The sequence below is a fragment of the Protobothrops mucrosquamatus genome, unplaced genomic scaffold, assembly GCF_001527695.2.
Source record: "Protobothrops mucrosquamatus isolate PMUCROS unplaced genomic scaffold, P.Mucros_1.0 scaffold1795, whole genome shotgun sequence".
Lineage (NCBI taxonomy): Eukaryota > Metazoa > Chordata > Lepidosauria > Squamata > Viperidae > Protobothrops > Protobothrops mucrosquamatus.
The window spans coordinates 134,871-151,729 of NW_015387933.1; the positions used below are offsets into that span (position 1 = coordinate 134,871).

A 16,859-nucleotide genomic window follows, 5' to 3' on the forward strand; every position below is an offset into this window, starting at 1 on the left:
TATGGATTAAAAAAATCCAATTTTCTAGAAAGGCAAGATACTGTCTTTAAGCACAAATTGATTTTCAAAGTGACATACTGGTTTTCAAGTTGTTCCTTTATAGTTGTTGATTGGTTGTCTTTTGGAGCCTCAGATTTCCCATCCTTTGTTTCTGGAAGCTAGCATCAGAAGAGTATGTTAGGACCACATCATTTTGCATTACCACCTGAACAGAAAGATAACTTGCATTTCGGAAATACGTATCAATCTAGCTGTAAAAAGTTGTAATAGCATCAATTATTATATTTAGTCATTTGTTTAACATCACTCCTAAACCAAGAACAGGATGCAACATTTATAGAGCAGACTCCAAAGTTATAAATAACAACATACACTGTGAATACAACAATTTTTTAATTACACTTACAGACACACAAAAAAGGTGTTTGATATGAAAAATAGAGCAATACAATTGATGAATAAGACTCAACTAGGAGCTTTAGAAAAGAATGCCTGCAATTGCTTATGCATTTTCAAAATGTATTACTTTTTCTGGTATTATGTTGAAAGTTTCCTTCTTGACAGTTCTAGACTGCTAATAACACCAAAGGAAAAAATGCAATAACATGTGAAGATGTGGAGTAAACAGTGTTGATGGGGGAATGTGATAAAGATGCATTGTAGCATTTCTGATGTTGAGTTAATTTGCAATTGTCAGCTTTAGTTAAACCTGACATATATTTTAATACTGCAAAGTGTCAGACACATTGTCAGCAGTTTGATGTGACTAATAAAATCACTATCTTCTAACCCTCCCAAACCTAGCACAGATCTCTGCAGCCAATATAGTTAATGATAAATACTTTAAAATTAAATATAAACTGCATTAAATTAATATGAGAGTATGTGATGCAAGTGACACAAAGTGAATTATACAAATAAAAATTCACTCCATACCTGAATGTGTTTAACCTACATTTCTGAACTATGAAGTATAAAGCTTAAGATATAACCTCTAAACCAGTGGTTCTCAACCTGTGGGTCGGGACCCCATTTGGGGTCGATCGACCATTTCATGGGGGTCGCCAAGCAAGGCTGTCCGCCATTTTTTTTGTCTGCCATTTTTTTTGTCTGCCATTTTTCCCCCTTTTCCAGCGGGTGCCTTACCTCTCTTGGGCTGGGCCAGCTGGTGGTCGGCCTGCTCCGTCTCTGCCGCTTGCCAGCTACGCCTCGGCCGGCGCAGGGGGCGGAACCACGCATGAGCGGGGCTCCCGGGCAGGGAAAGTCCTCAACTTACGACCGGTTGGGTAGTCCTCGACTTACGACCGGTTTAGTCCTCGACTTACGACCGGTTTAGTCCTCGACTTACGACCGGTTGGGGTCGCGGCATTAAAAAGGTTGAGAACCACTGCTCTAAACTAATCCAGATTTACAGCTAACATGTTTTTTTTTTACCTGTTTAATCAAACTGTCCTTTTTTCGCCAGAACCACCATCTTCCAGACTTCTTCGGCATCTTATCTTTAATCCAGGATTCAATTGTTGTCTAAAGAATTTTTAATGTACATTCATAATATCATCTTCTTTTTTGCAACATACATAACATAATACATGCAGAAATATATTTCAAATAATATCATTATTTGATTATATTAAACTTTCTACTTCTCATGCTTAAATTTGGAGACAATTGTATAACCTTCATGGACTCTCTTCTCCCTAGAAAAAGAGAAACAGCTCCCCTCTGCCTGACCACATTTCAGTATTACATATTGCAGGACACTGTCATATCAATGCACATTAATTTCTCATAATGTTTTCTGACTTGCATATTATTATTCTTCCAGCTCACTGGAAAAAAATGAAAATAAAAAATTCTTCTACAACTCAGAACTTGGGGCAAAAAATGATCCAACCACATAAAAATAATGGGCAAAGATATATCAATGAATATGGCAATACCAAAACTAAGCCTCATTTAAATATATCATACACCTTCCACCACTTATCCATTAATGTGTGCGCAGCAGTGGTGGGATTCAGCCGGTTCGCACCACTTTGGCAGAACTGATAGCTAATTTTTTGTTGCCCAGGCCCAGAACGGACTTCCAGAAGCGGCAGCCACACAGAGAACCGGTTGTTCACATATTTGAATCCCACCACTGGGGCGCATGTATGAATGCAGTTCCAAATTACAAGAAGTAAAGCTGTTTTCAAATTAACTATTATATCAGAGAAGGGATTGCAATTTTGAGGATGATCATATTTCAGTAGTAACAGCAGTTCAAAGCAGGTTATATGAGGCCTCCTTAGATTTTTATACTTACATTTTCTCAAGTGGTCTAGATTGAGAACAACTCATCTTGTGAATTTCACAGATAAATATGGAACTGAACCTTGATTATCTTTCATATATTGTTTGCATGAACAGCCAATACAAACTGCATTGTTGAACAATGATAAAATGTGAAGGACAATGTCATAACCCATACCCTTGCCTTTTTTGCCTTTGTATCTCAACATTTCATCCCCACCTTACCGGTTTTGAATTACACCATGCACACCAGTACTGTTTAGTTGGCATTTTTACCTTCACAAATATCTCTTTGGGTGTGTTTTCTGTCAGAGATTGTCCCTCCTGAACACTTTCTTGTTGCAAAACTTTGATATGTCTCTGCATCTATGACAATGCGAATAGTCATGGAATATTTACTGTCATTTAATTACCTGTGGTAAGCTTTTCTGGAACACTTGCAAGCTGAGAATCATGGGAGCAGCCAATGCCCAATTATAATACCTATTGTAAACATAACAGTTTATCAAAATGTTTTATTTCTTGTAGTCTGTTCTCAGATTTCTGGCAAGTACAGGTAATCCCCGAGTTACGAGCATTCACTTAACGCACATTCAAAGTTACGTGATCAGCACCCCCTAGTGCTTACGAGCAAGTCCCGAAATTATGACTATTACAGCACCACGGCAGTCGTTTGCCCTTACGAGTCACCACAGAGGCTCTGCACTATTCACCCTATTCCCCTCCCCCCTCCTCACAACTGCTTCCCCCTCCCTTCCTGCCGCGCCAGAGTCACCTTGCAAAATCTGTCTCCTCTCTGCTGCGGTTTCTTTCCTTTGAGGGAGAGGAGGAAAGCTTGCAAATGCGCTGCTTGCTTGTGTGCACCGGCCTTATTGAGAGCAATCCTGCTGCTGCGCCTCTGCTTTTCTCCATTCAGATGGAGCTGAGAAACCCAAGCCGCTGCCGCTAATAAACTTCTTATCCAAAGGGAGACCTTGGGGAAACTGGATTCTCCCTTTGTGAGCAAATGGGCAGTTCAGAACAAAGCAAATTCACTGAGTTTTCAAGTGTTGCATTCGCACACAGATGGAGCTCCCCATCTCCCCAAGATCTCCATTCAGATAAAAGGTGTTTGAGTGCCTATGGGAGCCTTGGAAACCCAGTGAATGTGGATAAGAAGTTTATGTGCGCCTATCTGGCATTTGAAAACGAAGCAATTTGCTTCCTTTTGAACCATTTGCTCAGAGAGGGAGAATCCAGTTTCCCCAAGGTCTCCCTTTGGATAAGAAGTTTATTAGCTGCAGCGGTATGGGTTTCTCGGCTCCATCTAGTGGAGGAAAGCTAGAGGTGCAGCAGCAGGATTGCTCTCAATAAGGCCGGCACACACAAGCAAGCAGCGCACCCGGGTCTTATTGTTTGAGAGCAATCTTGCTGTTGCGCCTCCACTTTCCTCCATTCAGACGGAGCTGAGAAACCCAAGATCCTGACGCCACTTGAGTGAAAAGGACGACAAGGAGAAGAGTGTTGAGGATTTGTACCAGCCGGCCGGCCAGGCAAGGACTAGGTTGGGCAGCTGGTTGGGGAAGGAGATCATGGCCGCTCAGGTGGTTGCCGCCACTGCTGGCTTGGATCGGGTGCAAAAGACCTGACCCTGCAATGCCTCCCCACTCATTTGAAGGCTTCGTGCCTGCCCTCAAACTAACTCCGGTGCACACAAGCGAGCTGCTCAGCCGGGCCACGGACGGTATTGGTTCCTGCACCCGATTGACTCCAATTTCACGCTTTGCCCCATAGCCATGCAAATGAGGCAAACACTTCTCCCTCCCCGAGAATGGAAGCTTCCATGGTATCTTCTGCAAAGAATGGGTGTTTGAACTCACACGATATTATGGCACCCAGGAGCTTCCATTGTCAGCACGAAAAGCATTTGCAAAGGAAAGAAAGCGCAGCAGAGAGGAGACAGATTTTGCAAGGCAAGTGACTCCGGTGTGGCAGGAAGGGAGGAGGAAGCATGAGGTTTCTTAGTTTGTCGAGGAGGCCTTGGGGGCCTGTTCCATCTCTAGGCCCGACATGGCCTTCCCCACCTTGAGATACCTCGTGTGGTCTTAATGAGCCGTGTGCGTCTTAACGAGCAAGGGAATGATCTCGTTTGATTTACGAGATTCACTCTATGAGTTTTCAATTTACGAGTGGAATGGGCAGGCTCCATTATACTCGTAACTCAAGGACTAACTGTATAAGATTGCCTCATTATCTTTTCTGAGTAAAATTCAACCTTAATTTTAAATTATTTTAAGGATAAATATCCAATAAGTATCCAGTCACATTATCTGTCAATACAGTAAAATTAGAATAAAATAATTTAGCAACAGAAGACTTAGATAACATTACCTGTTGTATATCTTTATTACCAAGTTAGGATTATCTATAAGACTTGGATTTTCAGCAAATTCATGATAAGTAATTATGTGTTCCATGAATTTTTCTGCAATGCAAAGATATTCCATCAATTGAATGAAACATGTTTCATCTTCTTTGCGAACAATCTCTTCCTTTAGCTCCTCTTATATAATTATGCTCTTTTTGCCACAGTTATGCTCATTGTGCTGTTGAGAATATTTCCATTCATTTGTTATGCTCTGTCTATACCCGTTGCATGCACTTTCTAGTACAGGGAGAAGCATATACGTTCCATTATAGCATTATATATTTTAACTACTTCAAGGAGGTAGTAGGGAATAAGAGCATATAAATCTAAAATGTGCCTAAAATAATTTAATAATAATAGTTAAAATATGTATGCCACACTTTAAAACAATTAATAAAAATAATGAAGAAAGCTGCAAGTAAAAGAAAGGCTGATATATTTCTTGCAACTGTATGTAACTATTTATATTAGGGGTACCCAATCCCCAGTCTCTGAAGTGGTACCGTCCATGGCCCGTTGAGAACCAGCTGCACAAGTGGCAGGCAAGCATGCAAAGCTCTATTTGCACAAGCAACATTCGTGCATGTGAAACCATACCCTCCCCCCTGCCAGTCCACGGAGCTGGACAGGTTGGGGGCAGCTGATTTACATGACCTTACTATGTTTAAAAATTTGGCAGCAAATAGACATAACTTTTGTCCATATATGGCAGAGCTTGTTTGTATCAATCCATCAATTCATTGCACCAACTATAGGAACATAATCCACAAGACATTCATTTCTATTATAATGGCTAAAACATTCAAGATAAAAGAACAAGGATAATATGTTCTCTCCCTGAACATTAGGGATAAACATATAATTAAACTAAATAAAAGTAAATATGGTAAATTTCTATTTCTATATACACTAAAGTTTTCTAACATAGGAAAATAAACAGTACAAAACACTTCCAGTAGATACAATTAGACATTTTATACATTGCACATCTCAATAGAAATTATCTTCAGAAAGAAAGCTTCTATCTTACATGTAGTATACTTTTGTAGCTTCATACTGGAGATTCTTCTATTCATTTCATCTTGCCAAGTTATATAAGTAATAACAAGATAAAAATATACCTTTAGATATCTCTCCATTTTCACTAAGACCTCCACAAAGAGATAATGTAACATCAGGCAAGTCCATTGCAGAATCAGACATACAGTCGGTACCACTGTCTGCAGCAGCACTTCCAACTGATTGTGGAGACTGGGAACCAGAGAAAGTGTCAGACTCCAACCACTGTCTAGTACCTGGATCAGAATCACTAAAGAGCATAAAAGAAGCCTTTTACAACAATAACAATGATAATAATAATTCATTAAACTTGCATGCTGCCTGATTCTCAACTACAGCTCACCACAATAAAAGAAATTAGAATAAAATCAATGAAAGTTAAAATAAAAATTATTTATATATAAATGTACAAAACTGACAATAAAAATATAGTTCTAAAACAAAAGAAAAACCTTAAATGTTATTTATACAGCCATTTTTAGATCAGTTAGATGTTCATTACATTGTAAGTTCGTAGAAATTATTTTATACAATTAGAAAGGATTATTATTATTATTATTTCAGTTATTTGAGTTGTAGAATTATATATAATCCTCATTTACCAATGATAACTGGGACTGAATAGAATTAGCAGTGTTGCTGACACAATCCTAAAGCGTGACATTATGACTGCGTCAACTTATGATGGCAATCCCAGCACCCCGAGTTGCCATTGTTAGCAAAATCCTGCACGGTTTCAGTCTCTCATAGTCATGTGATTACCATTTGCAATCTCTTGCCAGCTTCCTCATTCACTTTTCTTTTTGGAATCCAGCAATGAAGGTCATAAATGGTGATCATGTGATCACATACGACACTGGAATGTTATAATTGTAGGCCTGTTGCCTAGCACCCAAATCATAATCATAATCATGTGACCACAGGGAAGCTGCAATGGATGCAACTATATGGACCCATTGTAAGTCCTCCTCATCCATCACCAACCTAACTTTGGACAGTTACTGAACAAGTGAATGTGTAACATCACTTGTATCTGAATAGGAGAGTCTCACAGTCAGCTTTGCTATTAAAAAGTCAGGGAGTGCATTCCCATCCTCCATATCTAATAATTTTTGTCCGAGAACTATGATGAATTAAAAACTTATTTTTCAAACTAGCCTAAGATTTATTCATGTACTAGGGTAATTATAAAAAGAATGTATATTATTGAAAAGAAAAATAACAAGGTGAAAGATACAGCTGCTACTTAAAGAGAGCAGTTAAGCAGTTTAAGACGTCACAGAGTTGAGAATGCCTTTTGAAGTTTCTCTTTGATTATCCCAAAGATGCTTTTTCATGAGGCAACTGGACAACTAAAGACTAGTTCCCTAATGAAAAAGCACCTTTGAGATAACTATGACTTGGATGACTGAGAATCTACATAGACTTCTCTTTGATTCCATACATATTCTTAAAAGAGATATTAAATATACAGCATTACTGAAATGTGTGCTGCAATATTTATATTTTTGTCAAATACCTTTTGGGAAAATAAAGAGCAGCAACCTCAGGTTCTAGAGCCTTCAGATCATCCAAATATATGTCATCAGGTCCTTGGTGCTGACTTCTTTTATGTATCCCTAAAAAGAAAAAAAGTATTATATTGACCAACTGAGGAATCTAAAAAATACAGTAGGAAAAGAAATTCAAGGGAAATGCTTCTATAAAGGAAAAAAAAACCTTTTACCGTTAAGTTAGAAGTTAACCAGCAAGCTAAGCAACATATTTCCAGGTGATCTGGGGTATTTTTTCTCTGAAAACCCTCTTATATGGAGTCCTCCAAGTTTGATTGTTTCTTTGCAGATATTTGAAGATGTTACCTAATCTGGTAACAAAACATCTGCAAGCAATGAAACATCTGCAAGCAAACAACCAAGTTCAAACAACAACAACTGCTGTTCAGACTGAGCTCCATATATTCTACTCTATTGGCAATACTGTTGCATTCTATCCCATATTGTTCAAAAAGAATCTGACTTTCCTCTATTTAGGCTTCTTAAGAAGAGAGACATATGGCATATAAACAAAATTCTAAAATTTGTAATTTTAAGAGCACATATTATACAAGTAGTCCTTGATTTATGACCCTTCATTTAATAACCATTTGAAGTTATTTGTGACCAGTCCTTGCACTTAAGACTGTCTCTGCAGTGACATTTAAATTTTGGGCAGTTGGCAACTGGAATGTATTTACAATGCTTGCAGCATTCTGGGATCATACAATCGCCTTTTACAACATTCCTGGGGAGTTTCCGACCAAGTAAACAGGGAAGCCAGATTCATTTAATGACTATGGCAAAAAGCTGTAAAAGCTGGCATGATTAACTTAATAACTGCATTGCTTAGAAATGAAAGTTCCAATTATGATTGTAAGTTGAGGACTACGTATACTAACAAAATGAGTATACTGGTAACTCACAAAATGGCTGCCATTACCAGTTACAAAAAGTTCATTTATTGGAAAGCAAAACAGCTCCCTATGATGATCTCTACCATCCCAGTGATAGGCATAACTATAAAGATAATACTATCTACTAGTTGGAGCTCTGTAGTAGGTCTGCTTCCTATTTACATTTTTATAATTAAAAGTATCGTAAAACATATGGACAGGGTCACTAATGAGTATTTGTGCAACTAGCACTAAGATGGCTACCAGGGCTAAGTGCAACTAGTGCAACTAGCACTAAGATGGCTACCAGGGCTAAGGAGATGAATATTTTCTTCTGTAATGTTTATAGAAAAACAATTACACTATGTTATATGTAAAATCAAAATGCTCATATCTGAGATACAAATTATTCTGTATCCTAATCTAAAGGAATGGTTGCGAGCAAAGCTACTATATACATTTGTTACTTACCTCTCAAAACTGGTTATATATCTGAAAGCTAGGAAAAATGAAAAGTATTTCAAAATGTTACAAAGCAATTAGTTAAAGGTGTATACCTTTTTTCTTCGATGGAGAGTCAAGCTTTGTTGGTGGCTTAATTTCTGATGGTGACTCCACTAGTGGGCTGGGGAGTATATCAGTATCTAAGTCAGGAGAATGCTCAAGAATTTCCAGAACAGGCTCTGTTACTGCAGAAGCAAGTCTATCTTTGATATCTAGCTCCTTAAGTAGTGGATGTGTTCTTGGCTCCGGTTTGAAAACTGTACAAACTGAATCATTCATCAGAATATCATCTTCAATTATATCATTGCTAGATATAACCCTAAAATGAGTCTTCTCTGATGGAGTGATGGTAGCTGTTCTAAGATGTTCCAGTTTTTCCTTCTTGCTTATCTGAAAAGGAAAGCATCCTTTTTCTAAAATGGTCATTCATCATCTGTGTTGTTCAGTTCAGAACTGTGTGAACTGATCAAACCTATAAATTAGCAAAGCTTGAAGGATATTTGACTATGATGATCTATCATAAAATAAGTTATAGAAAGTATAGACATCTTGTTTGTCCCAATTTGGATATGATGTTTATTCCCACACTTTCAATATATTTTTCAGTAACGTTTTCTCCCTCTTCATGATTCTGAAATAGATACTATAGAAATAGATATGGTAATGCATTGGCTCAACAGGAAGCAATCTCATATGAAGAGCCAAATCACTGATAAAAATATAACTGCAAATGGGAAATTTAATCAGTGGAAAAACTTGCAATAATGTGCAAGCTGCTTGTCCTTTAACTCAGCTTCATGAAACTTACAAGCCATTGTTTCTTACATGTATAATCTATACTCATGTCTTAAAAAGCAAGTAAGATTGTTTTAATCAATCTTAAATATTGTTTTAATCAATATTAAATATAAAAATATTTAATATTGATTACATAAGTCACTTTGAATTTTAAAAACCCTTTTCTATAATTTGAAGTAGGAAAAACCAAATACAAGAAAACTTCAGCAATTATGAGTCTCTGCAGTTAGCCCAAGCTTAAATGGTTAAACTCCTCATTACTAGCCCATATAAATACTTATTTTAATGTTTACATTAACTTGTTTTACAGTTTTTATATAATATCTATATATCATCAATTTATATGAGAAAAAAATCAATTTCACAAAGAAAACAATACATGAATTTATCATCAATATTCATATCAAAAACAGAAAGTAAAATGTTGAATCCTGGTGCTTTACTGATTTATAAGCTATTCTGCACCTTAAATTTCACTATTTCTATAAGATGCTCAAATATGTTTATTGTTTATACCACATGCAACAAACTTTCAAGATCCCATTTCTTTCTATTTTCACAAAACTTTATTTGTAAAAATATAGTGACAGAAAATGTGTGGCCTAAGACCACCTTGTTACTCTATAGTTGGTTACTTCTTATATTTATATCCTACCCTTCTTGTAAGAAGGCCATAGTATATTCCTTACATATTTATCAATGAGTAACTAATAAAACTAATAGAACACAGTAACTTATAGTTACAATGAGTAACTATAGAGAGTTACTCTATAGTAACACAGAGAAGCAGCTGCATATTTTAGTAAGATGTAGCTTGATCCTGGCAAACCATGCTCTGTAACTAAAATATAGGTAATTCATTCAGAATCCTCTAGGTGGCGCACACTTGTGTACTGTTAGTATTCTAATTCAAATGAAATCAAACCTTTGCTCGTGTTTGCTGAATAGGCTTTATTGATGAAGTTAGACTTCAATAACTTTTAAACCACTGCTTAGTACTTCACTAAGCAAAATATTCCCTGCAAGCCTAAATAAAATTCTAAAATTTGAAACCGGTATATATTATGTCTGTATAAAAGTGCGAGTTAAACAAATCAGCACAACTTTTAGCACTATTTTACTTGCTGAGCTTATGGCTATTTATATTAAACATTTGCAAAGTTTACTTAGTCACATAGATGAGTGATATCAAATTTCAAGGTTTAGATCAACAAGAATCATTACAATAACCAGTAGAATTATCCAAATTGCTCACAAAAGCAAAAGTTGAGGGCGGGGAGGTGTTGTTGCACTGACTTTTAACTAACACTTTTCCAGACACTTCCTTTAAATGTTTTGACTATTTTATAAAATGACCTATAGTGAACCACAAGAAGCAGCATCTTTCATGTATTTCTTCAGAAAATTATTCATAACATTATTACTGATAAACATGTTCCTACTGTATTATCAAATGTTTTCAGAAAACAGAATGATTTGCAAAAAGTTTTACCTTGGTAGATGCAGGAAAGCCTCCCCATGTCCATTCCATGTGAGATTCTCCTCTAATAAGCAAGTTCTCTGTAGGCTTAACTTCCAGTTCTGAATCACTTTTAGGACAAGTGGACTGGCTAAAAGGGCTGTTAAAACAAAGGAAAGACATTTATTGTACAAGGTTATACAAAGAATGTTCTCTAATTAACATTCAGCAGCAAAGCAGAAAGCCAAGCTGATGTTTAGACAGATCTAGGAAATTAAAATAAAATCATAGCAGACAGTGTGAACATTTATCTTTTTCCATTTTTTATTATGTTTTGCTGCTTTTCAGATTAAATGCTCTGAAAGTATACTTGAATTCCAAAACAGCTTTATCTACAACCGCTTGCCAATATCATTGTGTAACAGATTTAAATAGGAACAAAGCAGTATATTCAACAGAATTGTAGCAAAATCTGCAGAAGCCAGAATTCTCTCAAACCAAGGGCTACTGTACTAGCATTAATTCAATTATATGAAATGAAATGTTCAAAACCAGTTTACATCTTTTTACCAGCACAACTAACAGACTTTTAAGTGTCTGGCCAGATAAGCCTTATTTCAGTTTACAGGCAGTTACTTCCAGTGCGTGCAAAACGCTTTTTTCATACATAAAAAAGATTCAAACGCAATGAAAAAAAATCACTGATTTGACTGGTATGATTGAAAATTACACATAATTTACACTGAAATATAACTTATTTTGGGAGGAATATGGGAGATTGGCTAAATTCCTGTTATTATAACCTTTACCCTTTTGCTCACCCTCTCTTTCAATCTCCTCAATACTAATCTTTTCTGCTTTAGTCCATATATTTCAAAAGGGCAGTAAAGAGAGATGTGCCCTAACTACACAGTTTGAATATAATCATATAATCTAACTACGATGATTCAAAAATGTTGAATATGCATCTTGATATCACAACACATGCTCTGTCCTTTCATATTTGCATTGCAATATAGCACATAGGTATATAAGGGGAAGTTAAATTGTAAGAGAATTTAAGGATATGTGAAAAGTGCCCAAAAAATTTTAAAAATACTTTAAAGAGGTGCTTTGTCAGAAAAGTTTGTACAATGAATCTTAGGAATCTTAACAGTAATGTGTCAAAATGCATGATCCCTAACAGTACTGAAAAGTTGAGGCAGCTCACAGTTACTAACCTAATGATCCTTTTTCTGCAGATTTAATGTCAAAAATATTTAACCTTTAATACCATTTTCATAAAAGAATGATACATGAAGATAACTTACTTCTCTGAAACAGGCCAATCTCCATCTGATAAAGGGTAATCATCCTTTGAAGGATAAATCAATGTATCTTTATACTCTTCAACCTTTGGTGGAGAATCTGCAGGGTTTCTGTAACATAGAATTGATGTATTAAAGGAACTTTTATTTAGTACTGAATGACAGCATTAAAGGACTAACGTAACAATCTGCTTTTATATATAGATTCACATAGGGAAAAGGGTAAGCTGGTAGACACTTTCATCCCAGTATCAGCAATTCAGTTAACTATTCTATTGTTTTAGCTTTTTTTAACAGATCAAAGCTTGAAAGATTAGTTAATTGTCTTTGGTCCCTGATAGAACATTCAAGTCTATATAGCAAATATCTCTATAGAATGATGTATATTTGGGGGTATTATAATTACTTGGATTGTGTTTAAATGTATGTTTTCTTAGTGGATCTGGAAAAATAGCCTATATATATATATATATATATGCCTGCTTTTAAATAATTATTAATACATCCTAAAATGTATGCAGAATAAATCTATCCATACCTTAACTGCTGTAAATATAAAAGTCTTTATAGAAACTTTAGATTTCAATTACAATCCTTACAAAGCTCCACAAATGGTTACTTAATATTAACTAGATATATTATTTAAAGTTGTATCCTTATGGAAAGATTACCTTTTCATTTTTCTTATTTTATAATAAAAAAGTAATACTTTTTTACTTGATATAGCAGTTACAAAATCTGTTTTTGTAGCAAACATACCTACTGTATTTAATCTTGCTCATTACTTATTCTATTAGCTATTTTTAAAGTCATTATTACAGATATTACTCTGAATATGAATTTTGAAAGGTAAGTTAAACACCTAATTGAATTTATAAAATAAAAGTTATTTTTTTAGTTTAGGATTTATATAATATAAAAGAAATATTATTACTGAACGTTTTACAGTGTGGCTGTTTGACTAAACAGAACTTTTTGAAAATTTTTTTACCTCAAAGGTAGAATACACCTGTCATCATCTGAACTTATTTCCATTTCAAAGATTTCCTCAGTTCCAAGAGAAGAGAATTGTTCTTCTTTTTTCACATCTTGTTTACATTTTCTCTTTCTTCGTTTTTTTTTCTTCACTGACCCAGAGGGGAAAAAAGGCTCTGTTTCTACAATTTGCGGAATTTCTGAGCTTAAATCTATTTTTTCATTTTCACCTGACTTCATCAAATTTTGTTTGAAGAACTGATCTTCTGTAGGTATCGGCGATGTTGCGAGATGGGCTGGAACATTTTCCTAAAAGTCATTTAGGTGAATTTGAATTTTGTACATTATATATATGTTACCTAATTATTACAATATTTAACTCACAAATTAACACTGAAGACAAAAAGAACAGATATAGAAGTATATGTTATGATGTCCAGAAAAAACTTATGTTTGAGTTGTGATAGTCATTTAAAAATTATTATTCAAATATATTAAGAGAAGGGAAGATGGATATGCATAGGACAGGTTAACTGTTCATACCCACATTTAAATGAAGATGTGTTTTGTACTGATATTCACTAAGATTTGGATACTCACTTTCTCTTTTCTCATAATGAAGGGTATAGTTTCCTAACAGAACTAAGAGATAAAGCTCTGAACATTTTTTCTAACCAATGTTTAGTTTTATATGCAAATCCTCAATAATCATTAATTTTTATGGTATGGTAAAACAAGCCACTTTTATAAAATTTTGTTTGAAATAGGTTGGTTTAAAACAAAGGATTAAAATTAAACTATGTGGGATTCAGAATTTAAAAAAAATAATGAAAACAGAAGAAAGTTTCAAAATTCTTCTTACCTTGATGCCGCAGCAGGAAAATGGTAGATGAATACATATACCTTATCTATATGCACTGTTGTATTTCATAATCTATTACCCTTATTTACGTAAGCTAAACATGACAAAGGTTCAGCAATTTTGCATTCCACAATTGGCTTTGCTAAATCCAAAGAAATGCTTTTTGCTTTATATGGAAATGCATTTAAAAAAAATGGAAAGCAAGATCAATATAATTGATTTCTCCTATTCTATTATTTTGGAACTGACAAAAAATAGAGTGGGATGTGTAGAGCGGGATGATATTTCTCATCCTCAATCCAATTAATATTGAGAAACAGAAATTGAGACAGTCTTATTGCCGCTTGATAAAAACATACGGTCTTTGTTTGTTTTATTGTTTACTTGTATTCATAATATTTTTAATTGCTGTCTTGTGTTAATATTTTTATTGCTGCTTTGAGTTATATTCTTTAGTATTTCTGCATATTCTTTGATTGTTATCTCATGTTCTATGTGTGAGAGAGAAAATATATGGAAGTCTTTTTAAAACATCCAGGAACAAAAATAAATAAGAAAAGGGAAAATAAAATAAAAATTAAGCTAGAGATGGAATTAAAAGGAAAGAAAATAATAAAAGATAAAGGTTGAAATATTCTGTCAGCTTGAAAAAATCAATTTCTTCTAAATAAAAAACAAACATCTGCCCAAATTGAATTGGAATAAAGCTACATATGTTAGATGACTTACAAATTTTTCTTCTGTTTCCTGCACAAAGAAGGCCTCTCCATTATCACCCAGTTTCATGTGAAGATCAACTGCTTCTCCATTAATTTCAATATCAATCTATAAAAAATACAACAGAACACTTGCTGCAATAAAAACACACGTCAAAATGTATGTTTATATTTAATCAATATATTATTTTTTTAACCTAAATCATTGAAAGAAAAAAATTAGCAATACACCATGTTTATACCATGTTTATTTATTTATTTGGTAACTTTACAGAGCTGCTCATCTCCGAGTGGTGCACTAAGTTAAAACACAAAACAATACAACAAAATAACCAAAAATAACCACAATAGTGATTTTAAAAGTTTAAAATAATACAAAACTATTAAAACTGTAAAAATAATTTGTGGGAGATTGCAATCAATCTCACTAACAATACAGCCATTTTGCTGGCTTCACCCCACCTCACTATCATCAGATCTGGAGGCTAGCTGGCAAAGCTATATTTTCACTTTTGTTTGCCATTCTTCAAACAATTATCGATGTGTTATGAGTTACGAGCAACAAAGCAACGTATCCATCTGACTTAGCAGCATGGGTATCTGTAGGGATGTAAGCGATGGGCAAGTGACATCATGATATTATAACACCATTGAGACAAACTATGTAATCTACCTCATTTATATCATGATGTGAATTAAATGTGACATAATTATATGACATAATGATGTAAGTGATGTCACTGGACTTCTATAAATGTATATTAGGTGGTAGATGAAAGCAACAACGTAAATCTCCAATGTATATCAATGCCAAGAAAAGCAAAAACATTTATTGTTATGCTTTCTATGGCCAGACTTAATAAAGGCCTCTATTTGGCCATTCTGGGTAACTGAACAAAACTTTGCTACTGTATAGCAAAGCTCTCCTCCCTATCCTGCAAGTATTTACTGAATCTGGAAAAATGATGTGCCATAATAACAGCATAATTTAAACTGTACATACACTTGGCAAAAAAAAAGAAAGAAAAATATTTTGTTTCCCTAGTCTCTGACATTCATGGTACTCACCACTTTCTCTTTTGAACGTAAGACACCAAGTTTTCCAAATCGGACATGGAATGGTGAGCACAGATATGTACCATCTTGTTGCCGAACTACAATTACATCAATACATCCTGAAAGTGTAGCTTGATTAAGGCCTTTATACAACTCCTTCATAGTAACCAGAAGTCCAGCAAGCTGTCCAACATAATTCATATTTTAAAGCTACAAAGAAATGTTGATTGAAAATATTATTCCAAATACAATGAACTTTAAATTAAAAAAACACATGCACAATCATGTTATCATAAATTTTAATTTATTATAATTTAATCTGATAATTGTGATCTGTGGTTATATGTGAAAGACATTAAAAGTAAAAGGTTACTCATAACTCCAGAATAAAAGAAGTCATGTGTATTGTCAAAAATGTCAAAAGTACACTTTCAATTATTTAAGAATTTTGAAAAATCTTAAAGTTCAAGACCATTTATTATAATGAAATGCAAAATGGTAATGCATGTATAGGGGTCTAAACAAATAAAAAATTACAGTTACACAAAACACATGTTATATGTACCTTATTCAAGTGGAAACTCAAAATTAACACTCAGTTTATACACTTAGGAAACTGCAGATGATCATTGTTCTCTGCTTATGCATGGTACATTTACCCTTAATATTCACAGGTGCATAATCACTATTGTGCATCTTTTTAGGCAAGGATCAACTACAAGCGTTAATATCAAATATTCATTTGGTTGCTAAAGGAATTGACTTACTGGCTTTTCATCTGAGCCTGACATGACACTGTGGCTAAGAAAATCACTGTGGCCCAACGTCACTCAGTTGGTTTTCTTGTCTAAGGTGGGATTCATAGTCTCCTGGTTTCTAGCCAGGTGCCTTAATCACTAGACCAATTTGACTTTAAGTTACATCAGATCTAACATGAAGCCTCCAGTATAGACCCATCACAACCCTGATTTAATGAAATCTTTTCTAAATCCTCAA

The 16,859-nt window shown here is 34.7% G+C and overlaps 1 protein-coding gene across 1 annotated transcript in view; it reads right to left on the bottom strand.

The window, feature by feature from the left end:
* Positions 1–16,064, bottom strand: part of LPIN2 (lipin 2) — a 32,331-nt gene extending 16,267 nt beyond the window's left edge. Inside the window, exons 1-12 of the mRNA XM_015823195.1 lie at positions 15,876–16,064; positions 14,821–14,916; positions 13,246–13,538; positions 12,258–12,365; positions 10,981–11,107; positions 8,744–9,080; positions 7,278–7,377; positions 5,821–6,008; positions 4,663–4,756; positions 2,706–2,775; positions 1,435–1,524; positions 79–158 (exon numbers count right to left, since the gene is read on the bottom strand). Coding sequence (XP_015678681.1) covers positions 79–158; positions 1,435–1,524; positions 2,706–2,775; positions 4,663–4,756; positions 5,821–6,008; positions 7,278–7,377; positions 8,744–9,080; positions 10,981–11,107; positions 12,258–12,365; positions 13,246–13,538; positions 14,821–14,916; positions 15,876–16,064 — 1,772 coding nt within the window. The remainder of the gene's footprint in view (positions 1–78; positions 159–1,434; positions 1,525–2,705; positions 2,776–4,662; positions 4,757–5,820; positions 6,009–7,277; positions 7,378–8,743; positions 9,081–10,980; positions 11,108–12,257; positions 12,366–13,245; positions 13,539–14,820; positions 14,917–15,875) is intronic.
* Between the last annotated feature and the right edge of the window lie 795 nt (positions 16,065–16,859).